Source organism: Rattus norvegicus, chromosome 19 (genome assembly GCF_036323735.1).
Source record: "Rattus norvegicus strain BN/NHsdMcwi chromosome 19, GRCr8, whole genome shotgun sequence".
NCBI lineage: Eukaryota > Metazoa > Chordata > Mammalia > Rodentia > Muridae > Rattus > Rattus norvegicus.
The window spans coordinates 39,672,803-39,698,695 of NC_086037.1; the positions used below are offsets into that span (position 1 = coordinate 39,672,803).

The 25,893-nt window shown below is 41.7% G+C and overlaps 1 protein-coding gene and 1 pseudogene across 17 annotated transcripts in view; one reads left to right on the forward strand and one right to left on the reverse strand.

Moving 5' to 3' along the window:
* Positions 1-25,893, reverse strand: part of LOC134478811 (disks large homolog 5-like) — a 272,163-nt gene that overhangs the window by 141,415 nt on the left and 104,855 nt on the right. For 7 of the 17 annotated variants that reach the window (XR_010060141.1, XR_010060142.1, XR_010060144.1 and 4 more), the window contains 2 exons: positions 25,108-25,209; positions 21,327-21,424 (listed from right to left, as the gene is read on the reverse strand). The exons of 2 other annotated variants lie outside the window; for them this stretch is intronic. Coding sequence is in view for 6 of the 15 variants with exons in the window: in XM_063278619.1 (XP_063134689.1) it covers positions 14,633-14,697; positions 15,424-15,590; positions 16,217-16,360; positions 21,265-21,424; positions 22,458-22,584 (663 nt within the window). In the remaining 9 variants the exon portion in view is untranslated. Of the gene's footprint in view, positions 1-14,262; positions 14,469-14,591; positions 14,698-15,423; positions 15,591-16,216; positions 16,361-19,122; positions 19,378-19,400; positions 21,425-22,457; positions 22,886-23,782; positions 23,882-25,107; positions 25,210-25,893 lie in introns of those variants that run through there. 8 more of the 17 variants (XM_063278624.1, XM_063278625.1, XM_063278626.1 and 5 more) reach the window with 7 other exon arrangements.
* On the forward strand, positions 685-2,831 carry LOC134483671 (zinc finger CCCH-type antiviral protein 1-like; annotated as a pseudogene).

The following is a 25,893-nucleotide window of genomic DNA, read 5'->3' on the forward strand; positions in this document are numbered from 1 at the left end:
TCACACAGGACAGGGAAAAGGGGCTTCCCAACTTCCAAGGGGCAAGTGAACCAGGGAGGGCACAGGATGGTTGGGGAATTTATGATAAGTCTGCATCTCCCTGAAAGTCTTCCAGAAACCCTACATCCCACCACTATCCCAAGCTCACAGGTGAGGCTCAGCAAAGCCTGGCTCCTACTGGGGTTCCTGCAAAGTAAACCTGGAGTGGTGAACTGGGGAAAACAGTTCAGGGAAGGGGGAGACACATGTCTCCAGGGCCAAGCCTGGCATCTATTCATTTGTCTCTGGCTTCCAGGTGTTGCCTAGTACAGGGCTTGGCGAGCCCGGATCTCAAAAGTCTTTGGCCAAAGAAGTGAGAGCCAAAAGGGCAGTGCAAACCAAGGCAGGGCAAAGCAGAGCCAGGCAGAGCAAAGCCAAGCTCCACCAGCCAGCTGATAAGCTATGGGCATGCAGGACCAGCAGGGCGTCCGAACCCAGCAGTGATGTGAAGAGTAGGGGAACTCACAGCCACTTGTCCTCCAGCTGTGTCTGCCATTGCAAGGTGAGCAAGAAGTCTAAGAGGCTCCCGGGATCCACCAATTTCCGGACCACGTTGTACTTGCCGTTGTCCATGTTGAAGGCTGTGCTAGCCACTGCAGAAGCCCCTCGGACAGGTAGAGCAAGCACAACTGGTTGGCAACCACCATGGGCGCCTGTGGTGAGACCCAGGCAAAGTGGCCACAGAGGGGAGCCAGGAAGCCTGGTCCCAGGGCTAAGCCTGCTCAAACAGAGGTGGCTGAAGCTCTGCTAGTCCCTCCCACCGCGCATGCCCCACCCCTGGCAGGCTGGTACTCTCTGTGCCTAGCTCTCCCACACCTGCAGCTCCCAGCCACTCAATGAGCCTCACTTTATTCTTGTGAGCCATAATGGCTTCTCATAAAAGCTCATTGGGAAAGTGGATTGATAAGATGAAAGCCTTAGAAGAAAACTTGAGAGACTTATGAAAACGAACAAGAAAGTTCTCTTCCTAGTAGCAGCCTGGCAGTTCCAAACTCAGGGCACCTCATGTCCAGGCTGGAACTCAGCATGCATTGTTGTGGAGAACCTGTTTGCTTAAGGCACTTGCTTCCCATTCATTCTCCTGGGAGGATTACTTTAATTTTTTAATTTTTATTGGATATTTCTTCATTTCCATTTCATGTGTTATCCCACTTCCCAGTTTCGATTTTCCATGAGACTGGAGACCAGGTAGGGATCACTCTGTAGGTGATGGCTACTACTGAAGCCTGTGGCTTCAATCTCAAGTGCAGCCAGGGACCCTGCTACAGATTGGCCAAAACTCTGCAAGCTTACTCTGCTTGGTCAGTGCCACTATGCACAGTCCCAGAGAAACCTCTGCAAATATTCTCACCAAGTTCTTTAGGAACAGAGATTCCAGGTCCTAAAGAATCATGAGCTCTCTGGGCTTATCCAAGACCTGGTCATCTTCCTGGTACAGAGCAATGCTTTTCTGGTGCAGGAGTTACTACAAAGGAGACAGCCACAAACAGATCTGCTTGAAGCCACAGCCATGCAAGACAGCCCAAGTCTGTGAGCACTTCATCCAGGGTAAATGTAGTTACCTCAACTGTCTCAGGTCTCATAACCTGATGGACAGAAAGGTGTTGACCTCCGCATGACTGAGCATGGTCTGAGTTCTGATGGGGTCCAGAACATCCATGACATCTGCAACAACAAACACATTAGGAGGCGACCCACAGGCATGAGAGCTCCCTCTCCACATCACAGAGGCAGGTCATAGAGAGACAGAGCATAAGCAGAGACGGCTTCCTTCCAAACAGTCTAGGATTTCTCTCACATGTCTCATTTTGGCATCTGGTTCACCTAGCCCAGATGTCACTAGCTGTAAGGATTCCCTGGAGGATGTGTCTACAGCTGTCACTCAGGAGGTCAAGAACCTGGGGACCCAGGACTCTGCACAGCTTTCCTTGGTGTCATCTAAGGCTGCTGGTGTCTGAGGACCCAGTCACATGAGAGCAAGCCAGGGGTTTTCTGAGAATGGAGATCTGGATGGCTTCTTTTCTAGGAATCCTACTGATTCTTTGTAAGCTCCTGCCTCCTCTGCTGGCTTTCCTCTTGATGCAGCAAAAAGAAATGAAGTCATGTCCTTGAAAACAGGCATGCCTTCTAGACACTGCAAGGAGGTCAAGAGAAAGAATGAGGCTCCAGATTTCGATTACATCCCATTTTAAATGGTTCTATTGATGGGGTGACAATGGAAAAAGCAACAGACTCAGGAATTCTAGGTAAAAGGGCCATAGCCAACTGCCTAGAGGAAGTGATACTACCTAGCAACCATTGGATGAGTGTGGGTAAGTCCCATCATCTCCACAAAGAACAACTGTCGGTGTCCAGGACATGCATTGCTGCATATTACCTACGGAGGAATGGACAAGTACATCTGCCCATAAAACCCCGAATTGCTCTAATCAAGGAAGGATAAAACTCCTAATGTCTACTAAAGTAGTGCCACTGAATTTCCTGTGAAATCAGCAGTTGCTGGAGGAAAACAAGCAGTCTGTTCTGGAATCAAGAGTCTGAGAAGCCAGGTCCAGACTATGCCTTGTAAGAGGTCTACCCCTCTCCAGGGTAGGAACAGACTGCCTCAGTGACCTCCGTCTTTCTCAAGCCTCAGAGTTGCAGCCTCTGTTAGCCCTGGCAAGAACTTCACCCATGCCTCTATGAGCCCATAAGGATGTCATTGGAACCTGCTGAGTGTCTCCTATGCTTTAGGATTTTCCATAGATGACTTGGAAACAGAACCAGACAATGAAAAGCTCAATGTCTTCCCTGCAAATACCCCAATATTGATTATAATCATTCACATTAATATTTGCTATTTCTTTATTCTTCTTAGACATAATGGCTTACTGTAAAAGTTCAATATAAAAGTGAATTGATAAGATAAAAGCCCTGAAATTTATTTATTTATTTATTTATTTATTTATTTATTTATTTATTTATTTACAGAGACTTATAAACAAGAAGAAGAAAAATATTCAGACATAAGCAAAAGAATTTAGACAAGGGCCTAATACACTATCACAGAAGGACACTAAATGTGAGTGGCTCAAGATTTTTAGAAAACTAATCTTAGTTTCTCCAATGATGACACACCAGCCTACACTTAGTACTACCAAGGGTATGGAAAATTTAAATGGAATTTATTATGCTAGATTTTAGTAAGCTTAAATAAGTCATCCCTTCATGTAGTATGTATTACTCCTATGTGAAGTAGATGGTAAATTCATGAACAGTAGAGAACAGAAGTAGACCTCGAGACTGGAAAAGTTGGGCAACAGTATTGTTGGAAGCTGGTCTTCCGTTTCATGTTAAAGGTGGTAGAAAGGGGAAACCTATGACTACAAACAAGACAAACAAAAAATCAGGTGAGAGGCAATGACATTTCCCAGGATGCGTTGCTAGGTAAAGGAATACTGAGTTTTAAGGCCAGCTTGAATTGGATGAATAGCCCTAGGCTCCCTGTCATGTAGTGGTTAAAATTTTCAGAGCAATGGAATCAATGCTCACAAAAGAGGTCCAACTCAATTTCCAAAACGCCCAAAAAAAGCCTACACTAAATATTTGCAAAGATTAACTTCAGCTACTAAAAAAATATCAGATTCAATGGACCAAAAACTACGGATCGAATCTTAGTCATTTGAAAGTGCTAATTCAGGATGCAAAAAGGGGATTTTATTTTAAATACAAGGTCAGCAGTAATAGAGGAATCCCTTAGAGTTGGGACTGATACTAGATATCACAGTTATGATGCTAATTATTCAGAAGTAACTTCTAAAAATCTTAAGAACAGTCTAGATGACAGATATTTTAATTGTGATAAGCAAGGCCACTTGAAAAGAGAATTTACTATTACTTTATATTATAATTTAAAATCAGGAACAGTGATACCTCCTCAAGTTCTTCAACGCTAACAGTTTGTTTTAGTTATCCGCGGTGAGGTTGTTTGAATAACAAAGGTTCGGGGTGTCAGTATGAAGAAGTGAGACCTTGTTGAAATAGATGTGGCCTTGTCTGAGGAAGTGTGTCACTGTGGGAGAACTGAGACTCTCTTCCTGGCTACCCATGACACAGCCTTCTCCTGTTGGCATTTAGTACAGGTTGGAAACCCATGGTCAATCCAATGCCAAGACTATCTGGAAGCCATGATGCTCCTGCCAAGATGATAATGGGCTGAACCTTTGACACTGTAACTCAAACCCAATTAAAGTTGTCCTTTATAACTGTTGTCCTTTATAAAAAGCGTTTTGGTCACTGTGTGTCTTCACAGTAATAGAAACCCAAATTAAGATTCTCTGCTTTAAAAAAAAAAAGATTGTCTGCTTTTTGTTTTGCGGATGAACTTAAGAAGTGAGAAAGCAAGGTCTGAAAACAAGCCTGTAACAAATTTGATGTGAATTTGTTAGAATTTCATTTAATTGCATTAAAAGTATACATAACTTTGGTAAAATATCCATTTTTATGGTTTTATTCCTAGCTATCCATGAGCATGAGATTTCTTTCCTTCTAATGATAACTTCCTCTGGTTTTTTCTTCAGATTTCAAGACCATGTTATATAAGGTTTTCACACGTATAGTTATAGTTAGATCAGGATTTTTATATTCTTTGTGGCTAGTATAAACTGTTTGCTTTCCTCATTTCCTTCTCAGCCTGCTTACCATTTCAACAAATACAGCTTCTAAATTTTTTTCAGTTCATTTTGTATCTAGTCACAATCCTGAAGATGATTATCAGCTGTAGAAGTTCTCTGGTATATCTTATGCTTTCGTATTATGTCCATATAGCAATAATTTGCCTTTTTCTTTCCCATTGGTAATTCCTTCATTCTTTTTTTTTTCAGCTATCACAATTTTTTTTTATTAACTTGAGTATTTCTTATATACATTTCAAGTGTTATTCCCTTTCCCGGTTTCCGGGCAAACATCCCCCTCCCCCCTCCCCTTCCTTATGGGTGTTCCCCTCCCAACCCTCCCCCCATTGCCGCCCTCCCCCCATAGACTAGTTCACTGGGGGTTCAGTCTTAGCAGGACCCAGGGCTTCCCCTTCCACTGGTGCTCTTACTAGGATATTCATTGCTACCTATGGGGTCAGAGTCCAGGGTCAGTCCATGTATAGTCTTTAGGTAGTGGCTTAGTCCCTGGAAGCTCTGGTTGCTTGGCATTGTTGTACTTTTGGGGTCTCGAGCCCCTTCAAGCTCTTCCAGTTCTTTCTCTGATTCCTTCAATAGGGATCCTATTCTCAGTGAAGCAGTTTGCTGCTGGCATTCGCCTCTGTATTTGCTGTATTCTGGCTGTGTCTCTCAGGAGCGATCTACATCCGGCTCCTGTTGGTCTGCACTTCTTTGCTTCATCCATCTTGTCTAATTGGGTGGCTGTATATGTATGGGCCACATGTGGGGCAGGCTCTAAATGGGTGTTCCTTAAGTCTCTGTTTTAATCTTTGCCTCTCCCTTCCCTGCCAAGGGTATTCTTTTTCCTCATTTAAAGAGGGGTGAAGCATTCACATTTTGATCATCCATCTTGAGTTTCGTTTGTTGTAGGGATCTAGGGTAATTCAAGCATTTGGGCTAATAGCCACTTATCAATGAGTGCATACCATGTATGTCTTTCTGTGATTGGGTTAGCTCACTCAGGATGATATTTTCCAGTTCCAACCATTTGCCTACGAATTTCATAAACTCGTTGTTTTTGATAGCTGAGTAATATTCCATTGTGTAGATGTACCACATTTTCTGTATCCATTCCTCTGTTGAAGGGCATCTGGGTTCTTTCCAGCTTCTGGCTATTATAAATAAGGCTGCGATGAACATAGTGGAGCACGTGTCTCTTTTATATGTTGAGGCATCTTTTGGGTATATGCCCAAGAGAGGTATAGCTGGATCCTCAGGCAGTTCAATGTCCAATTTTCTAAGGAACCTCCAGACTGATTTCCAGAATGGTTTTACCAGTCTGCAATCCCACCAACAATGGAGGAGTGTTCCTCTTTCTCCACATCCTCGCCAGCATCTGCTGTCACCTGAGTTTTTGATCTTAGCCAATCGCACTGGTGTGAGGTGAAATCTCCGGGTTGTTTTGATTTGCATTTCCCTTATGACTAAAGATGTTGAACATTTCTTTAGGTGTTTCTCAGCCATTCGGCATTCCTCAGCTGTGAATTCTTTGTTTAGCTCTGAACCCCATTTTTTAATAGGGTTATTTGTTTCCCTGCGGTCTAACTTCTTGAGTTCTTTGTATATTTTGGATATAAGGCCTCTATCTGTTGTAGGATTGGTAAAGATATTTTCCCAATCTGTTGGTTGCCGTTTTGTCCTAACCACAGTGTCCTTTGCCTTACAGAAGCTTTGCAGTTTTATGAGATCCCATTTGTCGATTCTTGATCTTAGAGCATAAGCCATTGGTGTTTTGTTCAGGAAATTTTTTCCAGTGCCCATGTGTTCCAGATGTTTCCCTAGTTTTTCTTCTATTAGTTTGAGTGTGTCTGGTTTGATGTGCAGGTCCTTGATCCACTTGGACTTAAGCTTTGTACAGGGTGATAAGCATGGATCGATCTGCATTCTTCTACATGTTGCCCTCCAGTTGAACCAGCACCATTTGCTGAAAATGCTATCTTTTTTCCATTGGATGGTTTTGGCTCCTTTGTCAAAAATCAAGTGACCATAGGTGTGTGGGTTCATTTCTGCGTCTTCAATTCTATTCCATTGGTCTATCTGTCTGTCCCTGTACCAATACCATGCAGTTTTTATCACTATTGCTCTGTAATACTGCTTGAGTTCAGGGATAGTGATTCCCCCTGAAGTCCTCTTATTGTTGAGGATAGCTTTAGCTATCCTGGGTTTTTTGTTATTCCAGATGAATTTGCATATTGTTCTGTCTAACTCTTTGAAGAATTGGATTGGTATTTTGATGGGGATTGCATTGAATCTGTAGATTGCTTTTGGTAAAATGGCCATTTTTACTATATTAATCCTGCCAATCCATGAGCATGGGAGATCTTTCCATCTTCTGAGGTCTTCTTCAATTTCTTTCCTCAGTGTCTTGAAGTTCTTATTGTACAGATCTTTTACTTGCTTGGTTAAAGTCACACCGAGGTACTTTATATTATTTGGGTCTATTATGAAGGGTGTCGTTTCCCTAATTTCTTTCTCGGCTTGTTTCTCTTTTGTATAGAGGAAGGCAACTGATTTATTTGAGTTAATTTTATACCCAGCCACTTTGCTGAAGTTGTTTATCAGCTTTAGTAGTTCTCTGGTGGAACTTTTGGGATCACTTAAATATACTATCATGTCATCTGCAAATAGTGATATTTTGACCTCTTCTTTTCCGATCTGTATCCCTTTGATCTCCTTTTGTTGTCTGATTGCTCTGGCTAGAACTTCAAGAACTATATTGAATAAGTAGGGAGAGAGTGGGCAGCCTTGTCTAGTCCCTGATTTTAGTGGGATTGCTTCAAGTTTCTCTCCATTTAGTTTAATGTTAGCAACTGGTTTGCTGTATATGGCTTTTACTATGTTTAGGTATGGGCCTTGAATTCCTATTCTTTCCTGGACTTTTATCATGAAGGGGTGTTGAATTTTGTCAAATGCTTTCTCAGCATCTAATGAAATGATCATGTGGTTCTGTTCTTTCAGTTTGTTTATATAATGGATCACGTTGATGGTTTTCCATATATTAAACCATCCCTGCATGCCTGGGATGAAGCCTCCTTGATCATGGTGGATGATTGTTTTGATGTGCTCTTGAATTCGGTTTGCCAGAATTTTATTGAGTATTTGAGTATTTTTGCATCGATATTCATAAGGGAAATTGGTCTGAAGTTCTCTTTCTTTGTTGTGTCTTTGTGTGGTTTAGGTATAAGAGTAATTGTGGCTTCGTAGAAGGAATTCGGTAGGGCTCCATCTGTTTCAATTTTGTGGAATAGTTTGGATAATATTGGTATGAGGTCTTCTATGAAGGTTTGATAGAATTCTGCACTAAACCCGTCTGGACCTGGGCTCTTTTTGGTTGGGAGACCTTTAATGACTGCTTCTATTTCCTTAGGAGTTATGGGGTTGTTTAACTGGTTTATCTGTTCCTGATTTAACTTCGATACCTGGTATCTGTCTAGGAAATTGTCCATTTCCTGAAGATTTTCAAATTTTGTTGAATATAGGTTTTTATAGTAAGATCTGATGATTTTTTGAATTTCCTCTGAATCTGTAGTTATGTCTCCCTTTTCATTTCTGATTTTGTTAATTTGGACGCACTCTCTGTGTCCTCTCGTTAGTCTGGCTAAGGGGTTATCTATCTTGTTGATTTTCTCAAAGAACCAACTTTTGGTTCTGTTGATTCTTTCTATGGTCCTTTTTGTTTCTACTTGGTTGATTTCAGCTCTGAGTTTGATTATTTCCTGCCTTCTACTCCTCCTGGGTGTATTTGCTTCTTTTTGTTCTAGAGCTTTTAGGTGTGCTGTCAAGCTGCTGACATATGCTCTTTCCTGTTTCTTTCTGCAGGCACTCAGCGCTATGAGTTTTCCTCTTAGCACAGCTTTCATTGTGTCCCATAAGTTTGGGTATGTTGTATCTTCATTTTCATTAAATTCTAAAAAGTTTTTAATTTCTTTCTTTATTTCTTCCTTGACCAGGTTATCATTGAGTAGAGCATTGTTCAATTTCCACGTATATGTGGGCATTCTTCCCTTATTGTTATTGAAGACCAGTTTTAGGCCGTGGTGGTCCGATAGCACGCATGGGATTATTTCTATCTTTCTGTACCTGTTGAGGCCCGTTTTTTGACCAATTATATGGTCAATTTTGGAGAAAGTGCCATGAGGAGCTGAGAAGAAGGTATATCCTTTTGCTTTAGGATAGAATGTTCTATAAATATCTGTTAAGTCCATTTGGCTCATGACTTCTCTTAGTCTGTCGACATCACTGTTTAATTTCTGTTTCCATGATCTGTCCATTGATGAGAGTGGGGTGTTGAAATCTCCCACTATTATTGTGTGAGGTGCAATGTGTGTTTTGAGCTTTAGTAAGGTTTCTTTTATGTATGTAGGTGCCCTTGTATTTGGGGCATAGATATTTAGGATTGAGAGTTCATCTTGGTGGATTTTTCCTTTGATGAATATGAAGTGTCCTTCCTTATCTTTTTTGATGACTTTTAGTTCGAAATTGATTTTATTTGATATTAGAATGGCTACTCCAGCTTGCTTCTTCTGACCATTTGCTTGGAAAGTTGTTTTCCAGCCTTTCACTCTGAGGTAGTGTCTGTCTTTGTCTCTGAGGTGTGTTTCCTGTAGGCAGCAGAATGCAGGGTCCTCGTTGCGTATCCAGTTTGTTAATCTATGTCTTTTTATTGGGGAGTTGAGGCCATTGATATTGAGAGATATTAAGGAATAGTGATTATTGTTTCCCTTTATATTCATATTTGGATGTGAGGTTATGTTTGTGTGCTTTCATTCTCTTTGTTTTGTTGCCAAGACGATTAGTTTCTTGCTTCTTCTAGGGTATAGCTTGCCTCCTTATGTTGGGCTTTACCCTTTATTATCCTTTGTAGTGCTGGATTTGTAGAAAGATATTGTGTAAATTTGGTTTTGTCATGGAATATCTTGGTTTCTCCATCAATGTTAATTGAGAGTTTTGCTGGATACAGTAACCTGGGCTGGCATTTGTGTTCTCTTAGGGTCTGTATGACATCAGTCCAGGATCTTCTGGCCTTCATAGTTTCTGGCGAAAAGTCTGGTGTGATTCTGATAGGTCTCCCTTTATATGTTACTTGACCTTTTTCCCTTACTGCTTTTAATATTCTTTCTTTATTTTGTGCATTTGGTGTTTTGACAATTATGTGACGGGAGGTGTTTCTTTTCTGGTCCAATCTATTTGGAGTTCTGTAGGCTTCTTGTATGTCTATGGGTATCTCTTTTTTTAGGTTAGGGAAGTTTTCTTCTGTGATTTTGTTGAAGATATTTACTGGTCCTTTGAGCTGGGAGTCTTCACTCTTCTATACCTATTATCCTTAGGTTTGATCTTCTCATTGAGTCCTGTATTTCCTGTATGTTTTGGACCAGTAGCTTTTTCTGCTTTACATTATCTTTGACAGTTGAGTCAATGATTTCTATGGAATCTTCTGCTCCTGAGATTCTCTCTTCCATCTCTTGTATTCTGTTGGTGAAGCTTGTATCTACAGCTCCTTGTCTCTTCTTTTGGTTTTCTATATCCAGGGTTGTTTCCATGTGTTCTTTCTTGATTGCTTCTATTTCCATTTTTAATTCCTTCAACTGTTTGATTGTGTTTTCCTGGAATTCTTTCAGGGATTTTTGCGATTCCTCTCTGTAGGCTTCTACTTGTTTATTAATGTTTTCCTGTGTTTCCCTAAGTGTGTTCATGTCTTTCTTGAAGTCCTCCAGCATCATGATCAAATATGATTTTGAAACTAGATCTTGCTTTTCTGGTGTGTTTCAATATTCCATGTTTGTTTTGGTGGGAGAATTGGGCTCCGATGATGGCATGTAGTCTTGGTTTCTGTTGCTTGGGTTCCTGCGCTTGCCTCTCGCCATCAGATTATCTCTAGTGTTACTTTGTTCTGCTATTTCTGACAGTGGCTAGACTGTCCTATAAGCCTGTGTGTCAGGAGTGCTGTATACCTGTTTTCCTCTCTTTCAGTCAGTTATGGGGACAGAGTGTTCTGCTTTCGGGCGTGTAGTTTTTCCTCTCTACAGGTCTTCAGCTGTTCCTGTGGGCCTGTGTCTTGAGTTCACCAGGCAGCTTTCTTGCAGCAGAAAATTTGGTCTTACCTGTGGTCCCGAGGCTCAGGTTCGCTCGTGGGGTGCTGCCCAGGGGCTCTCTGCAGCGGCAGCAACCAGGAAGACCTGTGCCGCCCCTTCCGGGAGCTTCAGTGCACCAGGGTTCCAGATGGTCTTTGGCTTTTTCCTCTGGCGTCTGAGATGTGTGTGCAGGGAGCAGTCTCTTCTGGTTTCCCAGTCTTGTCTGCCTCTCTGAAGGTTTAGCTCTCCCTCCCACGGGATTTGGGTGCAGAGAACTGTTTATCCGGTCTGTTTCTTTCCGGTTCCGGTGGTGTCTCAGGCAGGTGTCCTGCTGCTCCTGGGCCCTCCCCCACGGGAGCCCAGAGGCCTTATACAGTTTCCTCTTGGGCCAGGGATGTGGGCAGGGGTGAGCTGTGTTGTTGGTCTCTTCCGCTCTGCAGCCTCAGGAGTGCCCACCTGACCAGGCGGTTGGGTCTCTCTCTCCTCCTTCATTCTTTATGGATTTTAGAGTTCTCGATATAAATTCAAGCTCTATCTTGAATTGATATAGACAGAGTGAATAGCTCTGTCTTGTCCCTGATTTTCGTGAAATTGGTATAAGATTTTCTCCATTAAATTTGATGTTGCCTATTGGCTTTGTGTTTATTGCTTTTATTATGCATAGGTATGTACCTTGTATCCCTCTACTCTGCAGGACTTTTAACAGGAAAGTGTGTAGACTATTTTAGGATCTAATAAGATAATAATGAGGTTTATTTTCAGTGGGGTTATATTGGTATATTTCATTAGTGGATGTTCCTATATTGAATCACTCCTGAATCCCTGAGAAGAAGCCTACTTGATCATAGTAGGTGATGTGTTTGATGTGATCTTGGATTCTGAGTGTGAGTATTTAAATGAATCAGCGACCATCAATGTTCATGATGGACCTTTCTCTCTAATTCCCTTTTTCATGTTTACTATTGTGTGGTTTAGACACCAGGTTGATAATGGCCTCAGAGGAGGAGTTTGGCAATGTTCCCTCTCTTTCAATTCAGTGGAATAATTGAAGCACTATTGTTATTAGGTCTTCACTAGAAGTCTGGTTGAAAGGATGCATTAAAGCCATGTGGCCCTGATATTTTTTTTTAATTTTTGGGGTGGCAGCCTTTAATGACTGTATCTATTGTCTTATAGAATTATTCAGTTACCTTCCCAGATCTGGATTTAACTTGGTAACTGTTATCTGTGTAGAAAAATCACCAATGTCAAACAGAGTTTTCAGTGTTCTGGATTAAAGGCCTCTGAAGTAATCCCTAATGATTGTTGAATTCACCCAGTGTTTATTGTTATGTCCCCCTTTTCATTTCTGATTTTGTTAATTTATGTATTGTCTCTCTGGCGTGTAGTTAGTTTGAGGAGGGGGTTGTTTCTCTTGTGAATCTTCTCAAAAAGCAGCTCTTGCTTTGCTTGGCTCTTTGTATTCTTCTCTCTGTTTGTAATTGATTGATTTTAGTCCTGTGTTTATTTCCTACCATCAAATCCTACCAGACTCTCTATAGGATGAGGATTTGCCTCACCTTGGTAAGAGCAGCATCAATAAATGAAGCTTATGCTGCTCTCTGTAGTGGTGATGACATCACAATCTCACTGAAAACCATGCACACCCTGGTTTCAGGCTGTATTAAAGTATCCCACCATTTCAGTGTTCCCTGCAAGGTGCCAGGTGCCATGGGACAGTAGTAACATAATTCTCCATGCACATCGACAGTTTTCACCAGGGCCTTCTGAGTCATTTTATAAAAATTTACAGAGAGTTCATAGGTGCACAAACACACACACACACACACACACACACACACACACACACACACAAACACACTGTACTGACATGGTACACATTCTTTGCACACCAAAAATAAAGTGAGCATTAATGAAAACACACCAATAATGGAATTGATGGAGGGAACTGCGGGGAAGCTGGGACTTAAAGTTACTTAAAGGCCCTATGCAGGCTCTCCTTTTGTTGGAGGCAAAACTTCAAGGGCAATGGGGTTCTTTATTTTCTTCCTCTACAACATACAGGGAGGGGTAGGGAGGAACATAGGACTTTGAGCATGTTTGGCAAGTACCGTAACACTGAATTAATTCCTAGGGCTGGAACGCTATTAACGTTCTACAAAATCACAGGGGAGGGATGACATGAACTATTGCCTCACGTCACAGATGTCAGTAAAATTATCCAAGGTGTTGTAGGCTGCAGGTAGCATTAACAGGACGAATCACACTGTGTTGTGAAGACTTATAAAGTATGCGTATGTGTAGCAAGACCCAGGCCTCTCGCAGTTTCTAAGATAGTACCTGAGAACCTCCATATAGTAGTAATGTGATAGTGTGGTGTAAATGTAGTTCCGGCTAGTTTTTATTGTGACACAGATGACTCTTTTTGTGCCATGGTCTGCTTATAATGAATGACTAGAAGACCTAAGCTTGACAATAACCAAAGACTACATTGCTTCTCTAGCTGTTGAGCTTTTAGAAGCCCTACTGTGACAGCAAGCTTTGGTGGACATTCTGGATTGGTCCTTCTGTACTTTAACTCTCTGAGTAACCTCCACTCTTAGTAAGTTAGTTCAATTCCATAAATTGGAAATCTGTCACCTGGAAAAAATACATTCTCAATACGATCCCAGATTGGCCATGGAAAAGGGTAGCTTGAACTGTGCCACCTAGGTTCTGGGCCTGCACAGGCCTGCTCTCCAAAGGAAACCTGTGTTCACAGCTGTAGGCTGCATTCACTGTGGATGCTCTTGAGGTTCCTCTCTAAACTGCTTAGATTAAGATAATTTTCTTGCTATCAAAGAATTCATTATGCCAAGCTGGCTTACAGGAAGCTGGTTTCTATTCTGTATTTTATCAGATGTGCATAATACATATGGTCATCATTAACAACAGCTGAAAGATCTGCTCTAATATGGAAACTAAGTGATTCTGGAGGATGATCCTGACCCACAATGAGCAGTGGGAACACCAGAGCCCTGTAGGGATGCCTGGCAACCTAACACATTGAGCACGCACGGCTCAGTAAGTTCCCTGTGAATACACATCTCCTGAGATCTCTCTATTTAATTGGAGGTGATCCTGTCCACCTAATACAGCACCTCATGTGGAATAACAAAAGCCACCTGCAGGAGCTGTGGTGATGACTCACAGGTTAGAGCATCTGCTGCTCTCTCCGAAGAACCACATGGACCCTAACAATTGGGTAAAGTATGTCAGTGATTACATCATAAAGTGTGTGTCCGAGAAACAGCCACATTATCCACACAAAAGACACACTGGGTACCCCTTGGTGACTTTGAATTCACTTATTAGCCCAGGCTCCATGGAACATGCAGAGATCCATCTCTAGCTGTCAGTTCTGAGCCCACAGGAGGGGACAGAATCCTTGAGTAAGAATGATGGTCTTAAGAGTCAGGAGATAGAATTCAATTTTTATTCATAAGAAATACGTTTTACAAAGACAGAGGATGAAAATGAATAAATATAAATGTTTTAAAGTATTTGAAAAGTGAAAAATAGTAACAAGAACATTTAGGAATATTTAGAAGCACAGATGTATTGCTATTTCTCCTCTAGCACACATAATGAAAGGCAGTCCCCCAAGTTGTCTCTCAAGTGGTGTTTTCTGAAAAAGAAAGGGAGTAAGACCTCAATCATTCAGACTGGCTTAGTGATATATAAATTAAGGGTCTCTAAGAAATGACAAATTAACTATGAGGAAGAATATTCATCTAAAATATGTTGTTACCATTCAGGATGTTGGTCATCAGGGACTCCTGAGAAAGCAACTTATTCTTCAGGAAGCTCTCTTACTAGTGTGTGTCCAATTTCAGCTCTCTTGTACTTTTTGAGACCTGGGAGAGGAAGGCAGTTATTCAGACACTGATTTGGTGTGGAAATGCAAGGAGGTGTCAGAATGCTGCCTTCTACCAGCTCAGTTCTATTGGACAGTCGACATGGACATTTTAACTGATATCATTGTTGCTAACTCTGTGGGCAGGGCAAAATCTCCAGCAACCCTCACAGTAATGTGGGCTGCCAATCTGGGACCCAGACTTTAACCAGTGCAAACCAAGAACAGGGCAATGGGAAGAGACCTCATTGGGTTGCAGGAAGAATGGAGACATCCATATGTCACCAAGGTTAAAGCCAATGAAAAGAACTACTTTGACATTTGCACTTGGTTCTTATCCCAGAAAGGTGCTTCCTACAAAAGAGGTCACATGACCACAGAGTGTCATTTGTCAAAGGACCAAGAACTTGTTCAAACCTCTACAGAGCATCCAGTCTATCACGTGGATATGCGATATGATAATATGATATGTTATTCATTTATCACCGTTTCTAGATTGCAGCTTCAAAAAGAGCAGCAAAATATACTTGCAAAATAATTCAGTTTCTGAAAAGTGGTTAACTTCCCAGAATACTTGTGCATAGGCAGAGCAATGAACAATTCCATTACATGAGATGGTTGGCTGGTTGTGAGTGTAAATTAGAAAGGAGGTAGGAGGAAGCAAAGATGAATCAAATTGGCAAATTTTATCAGATATTGTTAAGCTAACACAGCTGCTTGACCCTACCAGATGATGCGGGGTCTGGAGGTTGCTGGTCTTTATCGATCTTGTTGAATTCAACCAAATATTTCTGGATCGGTACCCAATCAAGATGTACCTCCTTGCTCTCCTGCTTCAGTGGGACCAACTTCTTCCTAAAAGTGTTCTCCATCAGGAGCTGGCTGAGCAGGTTTCTGGAAAAACATTCTGCATAGTAAGATCATGCTGTGCCTTTCTCCCATTCCTACTCCCAAGTCCCACTAACTCTACCAGGCCCCAGATACCCATGAAGGCTTAATAAAATACATCTCGATACATATAAGGCTGCTGCACAAACCACCAAGAGTGAATTCAGGGAAGAATAAATTGTTTGGCCCAAGCACCAATTAGGGTCCACATCTCTCAAAAAGAACATGGATCTACAACTATCCATGAAAGCCCAATGCATGGGGGCAAATCAATTAGTAGGCCAACACCCTCAAAGGAGGTCAGTAAAACCAAGAGAAGGTCATCCTAACCATGTGGTCCACGCACTGAGTGTTGTAAAACCTGGTGTAACACCACAGGTCCAGGTCAGCCTAATAACCTTCTGCTGACTTCAATCAGTGCTGTTCTATCTAGAGCCTTCTGAAGATGCCTAGACAATCCGGGGATGAGTAACAGTCTTTTGTGGAACTGAAAACTTCATCCTAATGACCCTGGCACACTGATGTGCAAACAACACAAGAGATAGAATCATAGCTGAAGACCGTCCAATCCAGAACAAAGAAAGTCAGAAATGGCCATTCCACAAGTGATAGCCTTTCTGGCCAGGACTTACCTAGAGAAGGTCATCTCCTTCTTCAGCTTATGGTTGTTCTCATGGATCTCAGTGTTCTCCATCTCTAAGTTGTGCAGAATTGACATGACTGCCTCCTCCATTCTCTCCAGGTCTTCATAATATGGATTTGGCCTGAAGTGTGGCCTGGCCCCAATGATAGAATACAATGAACATCAGCATTTAGGAATATATGAACTCAGGGTGGGTCCTGTACTACACCAGTCCTGGAAGGACACCTTCTGAATTCTACATAATGGATCTTCTTCAGCTTCAGAAACGTGTTTTTCTGCGTCCAGGACACCAGAATCTCAGCATCCAGATGGAGGGTTCCCTGGCTCCCTTTGTTCAATCAAGAGGAAATCTGCAGTCAAGCCAGTTGAGCTATCAAGAGCCTAGAGCACACCTCTCCATGCTCCCCCACCCCCAACACACCAAAAATCCTGTGATTTCTTTTTTCCTGTTTTGACAAGAGACCATATATCAACACAAAATTATAATCTGCACAAGGAATACAAATGTACAGACAATCGTGGCCACATAGGCAAAGAACTGTGCTGTTGACAGTGGGGCTCCCAGAACAAAGCATTCACATGACCATGAAAGTGTTACAGGTAAATATTCAGGCCAAGACATAGACCCCTAGATTCCAGGTGTGGAGGGAAATACAAACATATAAAAGTTGTCCATATATGGGAGAGAGACCTCAACGCCTGATCAGGTGGGCACTCCTGAGGCTGCAGAGCGGAGGAGACCACCAACACTGCCCACCCCTGCCCACATCCCTGGCCCAAGAGGCAACTGTATAAGGCCTCTGGGTTCCCATAGGGGAGGGCCCGGGAGCGGCAGGACCCCTGCGCCTGAGACACCGCCGGAACCTGAAGGAAACAGACCGGATAAACAGTTCTCTGCACCAAATCCCGTGGGAGGGAGAGCTGAACCTTCAGAGAGGCAGACACGCCTGGGAAACCAGAAGAGACTGCACTCTGTGCACATCCAGACGCCAGAGGAAAACACCAAACGTCATCTGGAACCCTGGTGCACGGAGGCTCCCGGAAAGAGCGGCGCAGATCTTTCCGGTTGCTGCCGCCGCGGAGAGGACTTAGGCAGTACCCCACGAGCAAACTTGAGCCTTGGAACCACAGGTAGGACCAACTTTTCCCCTGCAAGAAACCTGCCTGGTGAACTCAAGACACAGGCCCACAGGAACAGCTGAAGACCTGTAGAGAGGAAAAACCACACGCCCGAAAGCAGAACACTCTGTCCCCATAACTGGCTGAAAGAAAACAGGAAAACAGGTCTACAGCACTCCTGACACACAGGCTTATAGGACAGTCTAGCCACAGTCAGAAATAGCAGAACAAAGTAACACTAGAGATAATCTGATGGCGAGAGGCAAGCGCAGGAACCCAAGCAACAGAAACCAAGACTACATGGCATCATCGGAGCCCAATTCTCCCACCAAAACAAACATGGAATATTGAAACACACCAGAAAAGCAAGATCTAGTTTCAAAATCATATTTGATCATGATGCTGGAGGACTTCAAGAAAGACATAAAGAACTCCCTTAGAGAACAAGTAGAAGCCTACAGAGAGGAATTGCAAAAATCCCTGAAAGAATTCCAGGAAAACACAATCAAACAGTTGAAGGAATTAAAAATGGAAATAGAAGCAATCAAGAAAGAACACATGGAAACAACCCTGGACATAGAAAATCAAAAGAAAAGACAAGGAGCTGTAGATACAAGCTTCACCAACAGAATACAAGAGATGGAAGAGAGAATCTCGGGAGCAGAAGATTCCATAGAAATCATTGACTCAACTGTCAAAGATAATGTAAAGCAGGAAAAGCTACTGGTCCAAAACATACAGGAAATCCAGGACTCAATGAGAAGATCAAACCTAAGGATAATAGGAATAGAAGAGAGTGAAGACTCCCAGCTCAAAGGACCAGTAAATATCTTCAACAAAATCATAGAAGAAAACTTCCCTAACCTAAAAAAAGAGATACCCATAGGCATACAAGAAGCCTACAGAACTCCAAATAGATTGGACCAGAAAAGAAACACCTCCCGTCACATAATTGTCAAAACACCAAACGCACAAAATAAAGAAAGAATATTAAAAGCAGTAAGGGAAAAAGATCAAGTAACATATAAAGTCAGACCTATCAGAATCACACCAGACTTTTCGCCAGAAACTATGAAGGCCAGAAGATCCTGGACAGATGTCATACAGACCCTAAGAGAACACAAATGCCAGCCCAGGTTACTGTATCCTGCAAAACTCTCAATTAACATAGATGGAGAAACCAAGATATTCCATGACAAAACCAAATTTACACAATATCTTTCTACAAATCCAGCACTACAAAGGATAATAAAGGGTAAAGCCCAACATAAGGAGGCAAGCTATACCCTAGAAGAAGCAAGAAACTAATCATCTTGGCAACAAAACAAAGAGAAGAAAAGCACACAAACATAACCTCACATCCAAATATGAATATAACAGGAAGCAATAATCACTATTCCTTAATATCTCTTAACATCAATGGCCTCAACTCCCCAATAAAAAGACATAGATTAACAAACTGGATACGCAATGAGGACCCTGCATTCTGTTGCCTACAGGAAACACACCTCAGGGACAAAGACAGACACTACCTCAGAGTGAAAGGCTGGAAAACAACTTTCCAAGCAAATGGTCAGAAGAAGCAAGCTGGAGTAGCCATTCTAATATCAAATAAAATCAATTTTCAATTAAAAGTCATCAAAAAAGATAAGGAAGGACACTTCATATTCATCAAAGGAAAAATCCACCAAGATGAACTCTCAATCCTCATCTTCGGTTGGTTTATATACAAGTGTGCAATTTCTAGGCTTGAAAGTAAAATGATGCTATCTGGTGCTGGATAGAGGAGCCTTATTTTTTATTATGGCAGCTTGCTATTTTTGTAACATGGTGATTTGGTTGAACACAATAAAGTACAGTAGTAACTGATCTCCCCTTCTTCCTGGATGAGTGAGGAGATGATTAAATGTTGATGTCAGCATCCTTGAGCATATTCAGATGAGCTTCTGCTTCTGTTGAAAAGGATGCTGTATTTGATTGTGGTCCGAAGCTTTGAAGCACTACTTGGCATCTCCTTCCTTGGAGGTCTCACTGTTTAAACATAACAGATTTGATAGCTTGTTGGTAAGGTGAGGTCCAGCTTGTCTCCACTAGGTCATCTTCATGTGAATCCGGTGGTTATACGGTTTTGTTCTAGGGATATTTCATTTTTTTAATAACGGTTTTAGCTGACATTCATGGAGAGAATGAATCCTTAGAAGTGTGCCACTAGTGAAAGGAAATCCTGTCTAGAGTATATTTCTTTACAAAGCTGTGTCACACCATCCTTTGGGCCCTCTGCTGGAAAAGTAGAATCAAGTCTCAAATAATGCCTTTTAAATTGTATCCTCTAGTATTATAGATGTAGGACAGTACTGTATCATACCTCTGTGGATGTAAAATAGCTTGTACCTGCTTTATGATACGTAGTAGTGACCGTGCTTTATCAGAGCTGTTTTTAATGATGTTGCTCAGAATGTTTTCTTTCCAGATGATGATTGAGAAGCTAATTTAAAAAAAAAATGGTGCCAGGTACCACAAGAGTAACAGAACTGTGCTGTTTTCTTGGGTTTTGTTTTTTTACTTTTTTTTTTTTTAATGGAGTGTGCTGGATGTCTCTACAGTTTTGTTCAGATGACTGCAGAACCTGGAAAAGCTGTTGCTGCTGTTGATGCATAACACACTGCTATTATTGGTCTTTTTATATAAATATAAATATATATATACAGATATATAATTTGAATTTTTGGAAACTTTAGCTCTGCTGTCAACTTTGGAAAAAAGTATCCCCGTTTACTGTGTTGAGTTGGCACTGTACAGAAATTAACAGCCATATTGGTCTAGAAATGTTGAACTTAAGTTTTTTCCATTTGTACAGGGGTAACACACTGTATTAAATATGTAAGGTCTTATCTACGTGCGTTTGATTACAAAAACTAATAAAGTATTCTCTAAATTTAAAAAAAAATAAATCTAATTGATCAATAAAAAAAAAGAACTGTTTACCTTTCTGTGGTTCATCATGAGTCAAGAAATATTTTAGCATATATAATAAAACTACCAGTTCTATTTTAGTTTTCATGCTTTCAAAATGTTATTTGTAGAAATATTTTATTTAAAAAGTCTCTTTGTCTTGAAATCTGTTTTACAAACAAAATCACCATCAGAAAGAGATGTACACATCTTTGCAACCATTAATTAGACATTAATATGTTTCTAATGCTGTGAAAACAAAATGTTTACAATAATGTGAATTAAAGTCCCATGTGAATTATTACTCTAAAAAAAAAAAGTTGTCCATATGCATTTGGATGTATGCACACACAGACTCATAGACTGAGACACATGCACACAAAAAAAAGAGAAAAGCAAACAGAGTCAGAGAAAGAGAAAGACAAATATGGAAACAGAGAGCACTGTGAGAACCAGGAGAAATGCATGCACCATTGCTGTCTCAGAGGGCAAGACACACAGACAATAACAAACAGGCCTGAGCCTGAGACCTTCTAGTCAAGCATTGAGATGAACAGTTTGGGACCAGGCCCCTCAGGCTGCTGCCTGGATCTTCTAGCACTCAGTCCCCTGCCTAGCACGTACAGAGACTCATCATAAACTCACTGCAATTACAATCTTGCAAAGCCACCAGCTGTCAAGGGCTTTCCAAATGCACACTGGGAACTCACTCTCCCTCACTTTATTCCTAAATTCTTCATTCAGACCACAAATCCTGCTTTTCAATAAATGGAAGCAGATGAGTCCATTTTCCATCTCGCTCCTCAGGAAGGGTCAGGTTCTGAATCTCCTCTATACGGGAGGTGAGGTTTAGCACAGGGTGGTTAGGGAGGCACAGCTTTCTAGAACCCAAAACCTTAATAGGCTAAGATGAAGGTGACCTTGCAGACCCAGGAATGAAACAAGAGCATTTGGAGCGATTCATACCTGTTGTTCATGGATCTCTCTGTCAGAAACCTCAGGCGATCTCTCAGGTCATTTCTCTCCTCGGTAATGAGCTGCAGCTCTTCTATCAGCCTCTCTTTTTCCTTCTTAGCCTGCTTCTCGCTTAGGGCAGTTTCAGGGGATGATGTTTCTCTCCCAGCATCTGTAGGTAGAAGAACACAAGTGAACATGCATGTGGAGAATGCATAGAGTGTACATAGACCACAGTGAGGCCTAAACAGGAGAACAAACCTAGAACTCAGTGTCATTGCTAGGCAATTGGCCTATGCTTAAGAGACCTCCTCAGGGGATCTCAGTTCTCCCACTACTGTATAGAGACCAAGAGATGTAAGCAGCCAGGTGTTCCCTATGCCGGACATCACGTGCTTACATGTACCACGGAGATGGCTTCTCCAGGATTATTATCAGCTGAACAGGGTACAGCTTGGTTTCAGGACCCTCACCCCTGTGGTTTCAGAAGTCAGATGATAAATTCACCATCCACAAAACTTGAGTGTTGGAGACACTCAAATGTCCTACCCCGATACTCTAGGCCAACAACTTTGGATTTAAAAAGCGTTCACGGGGAGGACATGGTCAACAGACTTATCAATTCCACTAATTGAAACAAAAATGCCCCAGAAGTGCCAGTAGGTTACAGGCTGAACCTTAGTCTACCCATTCCAAACAGTTTTGGAATTGAAGAAAAATGTCTGTAACACACATCCTCTAATATATAAAGCTAAGGATGACCCTGCCAGTTAGAGGAAGTCAGAGGAGGTCTAAGAACGCAAGGTCACTGCCAGGGAGTACAATTCTCTCCCTGTTACTCTGTCAGATATCCACTGTATTTAAAGAAGTGATGAGAGTGAAATACATTGATGCCCTGTCTAAATTCAGAAAAGTTGGACCCTCCATGACTCCTGATGGTGTTATTATATCAATGTAACCTAATAAATGCACTGTAAAAGTAAAGGCCAGAAATTCACGGAATAATAGCATTGGCCTTACCATATCCTCCCTGTGGGGATGGGGAAACTAAAGTTCTGAAATCCTTGGCTGTAAGGAATTGTGATATTCATGGAAATTCAATTCCTTTGCAGATGCTCCAGTTGTTGTGGCCCATTGCTAGAAAGGTCAGCTTAAGCCTGCAGCCACCCTGACAGGAAGCTCGACATAAACTGCCCAGAACTTACTCAACATTCCCCAGAAGCGCTGTCTTTGTCCATCATTACTTTGAGACGAAAGGCCAGACTCCTTCACTCTAGTCTCTCCACAATCGATGTTCCCCCTCCCAAAACGCTTGCAAAGATGGGAAAACATGTCTTAGGATGTATCTGCCAGACTTGGACTGAGAGAAACTAGGGCACTGGTTGTCACTACAACACTGGTGACATCACAGAGGATGCCAAGAACTCTCTAGGAGATAATAGAGTGTCCAAGAAGGGACAGCTGATGTCATGGGGAACAGACTTTGCCTCCCTGCTAATGATCTCCCTGTACTGAGCATAAGCTTAGGGGCTCTTTCCAGGAGACTTTCCCAGGGAATAGACACTGAGCACCTCCTGTTTCCACATCCAAATTTTCCTCAAGGCTTGATTATAAAAACCTTAGTAATTCCTTTGCATCTAAATGAATGTTTCCTTCCATATCTTGCCCAAAAATGTCTCATCCTAACTAGATTTTATCCTCATTTACCAATGTTAGCCATTAAAAGTTCCTGAGATTTCACACCAGTCAAAAGTTTCTCCTTCCTCATTATGTACTGCTGCTTGAAATCACATCAAGAAATAGCCTGCATGGTAGGTTACAAAATGGGTGTGTGTTAGGGGAACACTCATGAAGCCTTATGCTTAGCATTCGACAGTTGCCACAAATACCTTAGGAGAAAGAGTTGAAATCATTATGGTGCTAGGAACAGTGTGGAGACCAGTTGGCAGAGGAAAGTGAAATATTGGAGCCACTAGTGAAGGCACCCTGATGCTGCTTGTGGGGTTCTCCTCTCTGCACCAATGTCACCAAAGAAGCATTGCTCACAGGCCTCTGTAAGATGTACCATGAGCTTCTATCAGGAAAATAAAGTAGTCAACAGATAAAGGGGGTGCAGATAACGGTGTAAGACAAGGCTATAAACATCACTAAGTGGATAGAGCAAGGTCCCAGCACCTGTACTCTGGGTCATGGCCGACCCCACCAAAGGCCAAAACATCAATCATAGTAAAAAATTAATACTTTATTGAATGCACACACTAATACTGATTGATCAGATCCATAGCCCAGATTTTGGGGGCAGATCCATGGCCCTAAATATCTTTCTCTCAACTTATAAAGCAAAACATAAGAAAGAAAGAAAAAAGAAAAAGTCAAAACAAAAAGCTCAAGCTTCTCATATGAGGATTGCGGGAAGTGTTATCTGGTGGTCAGTTCTGATTAGACATTTTATATAGAACAGTGCACAGTGACCCTTATATAAAGCTTTTTTGCAATATTGAAATTTTAAAAATACTCATCCAGAACATACAGAAGAGGAAAGGATGTGATCACCATGTCCTTGCTCTCTATCAGGTTATTTTTCTGCGTCCTTGATTGTCAGGCATAGAACAGCAACAATCTGAAATAGCTGGTGGACACGGAAAAAAGTGGCTAAAACTATAGTTGTGGGTTACACACCTCAACTGTCAAAGGCTAATGCTGTCCTCACAGTCCTTGGAGGCCACTCTTGTAAGACTATCTATTGGGAAGTGGAAGCAGGTTTATCTGAGCTCAAAGTGAACCTGGCCAGCCAGGGAGAGGGCAACATGTGATACTTGAGACCCTGTCTAAAACCAGCACAGAAACCCACCCTTCATTCAAAGCATCATCTACGAATTCTCAATTTTTTACCATTCTCTCAATACCAGTCTTTCACTCTGGAATGGTAGAAAAGAACTGGGAATGATCTTTCTACTCTGAGGACCTTGATCTCTCTCTCTCCTTAGGTGCACATTAAGAATGCATGCAAATGGGTATCACCACCTGAACAGCTTAGGATCATCTACTCAGTATATCTAGCATAACACTGTGCCTATGACAATCTCAAGCTTCCCTGAGTGTTGCTGCCCCAGCAAGAACTGTGAAGTACTGAGGCCAAACCCCAGGGATCCTTTCAAGGGGTTAGAAGAAAGTCATCAGGGATACTCCACTTCTTTGTCCTTAGATTAAATCAAGCTGACACAATGTGAACCTGGTGGGCTGTTTAACCAATCATCTTTCTCCCAACCCCACTGTTCTGAGTTCAGTCCATTGCCCTTTCTGAGTTCAGTCCATTTCAGAATTCATGCCCCACCATCCTAGATACTGATTTAGTGATATGTAATAATTATTCAAACCTATGCATTAAATTTTGTCATTTTGTTAATATTTGTGGTTTTCATAGTCTTTTTTGATTAACTATCCTAGTTTTGTTCATTTATTTCCTATGTTCTCTCCTATTTTATCCTTCCCTTCAAACTAAAATATTCCTTTTAGGATCCTCTAGAGAGCTGTCTTACTGGTTATACATATTTTGTTAAATTTATTTTTAGTATGCATTAGTCAGCACAGTAGCTGTGCAGCTGCCTGCCCTCCATGGTATCAGATCTACTTTCCAAACAATAACGCTCAACTCTTACTGACTGTGTAGCATCTTGGATGCTCTTTGTTCCCCTTGGACAGCCCTCAGGACCAGGCGCTCCTCTCCCTTAACCATGGCTGCTGTCCTCTTCCTCTCTCCTCTCCATCACACATGTTCTTCCTTTATTCTCTGGCAGCTTCTTCTTCCTTCCTCCCACCTCATGATCCTCTCTAGCAAAGCCCTCAGAAACTCACCTCCCCCATCTCTCTGCTGTGCAGCTGTTGGCTGTTGGCTTCTTTATAATCACAGTCAACTGGTAGCAGGGTCAGTTTTGGGGGGTTAACCAGTCTTGAGATCTACAAATTAGAATTAAAATACAAGCAGGATTAGGCCAATACACTACAGGGAATTCTTTTGTTTTGTTTTGGTTTAATTTTTCTTTTACCTTTTTGCTTTTTATTATATTTTTGTCTATTTTTATTAATTTGTTATTTTATTTACTTATATTTCAAATGTGGCCCCCTTTCCAGTATCCCCTCATCAACCTTACTTCCCATTTAGGCTCAGCTTTGCCTATATGACAGTGCTCCCCTCCCATACATATCCATTCCCACCTCACACCTCTAGGATCTCTATTTGGTGGGGCAACAGGTCTCACCAGAGCCAAGGGACTACCACTGCATTAATGCCAGTTAAGTCAATCCTCTTCTACAGAGTTACCTAGAACCATAGACCCATCCTTGTATACACTTTGACTGGCAGTTTGATCCGTAGGAGCTGGGGGATTGGTGACAGAGGGTCTGGTTAGATATTAAAGACCAATGGCTGCTGCTTTCTCTTCTTTTTCTGGTTGTAGGTGAAATTATGTTTGTGTGCTTCTCTTTTTTGAAATATTTCAGAGATGATTAATTTCTTGGTTTTTCTTGGGTACAGTTTAGCTCATTGTCTTGGAGTTTTCCTCCTATTATCCTCTGTTGTGCTCTCTTAAAGAAAAACATTGTTTAAATTTGGTTTTGTCGTGAAATATCTTGGTTTCTGCA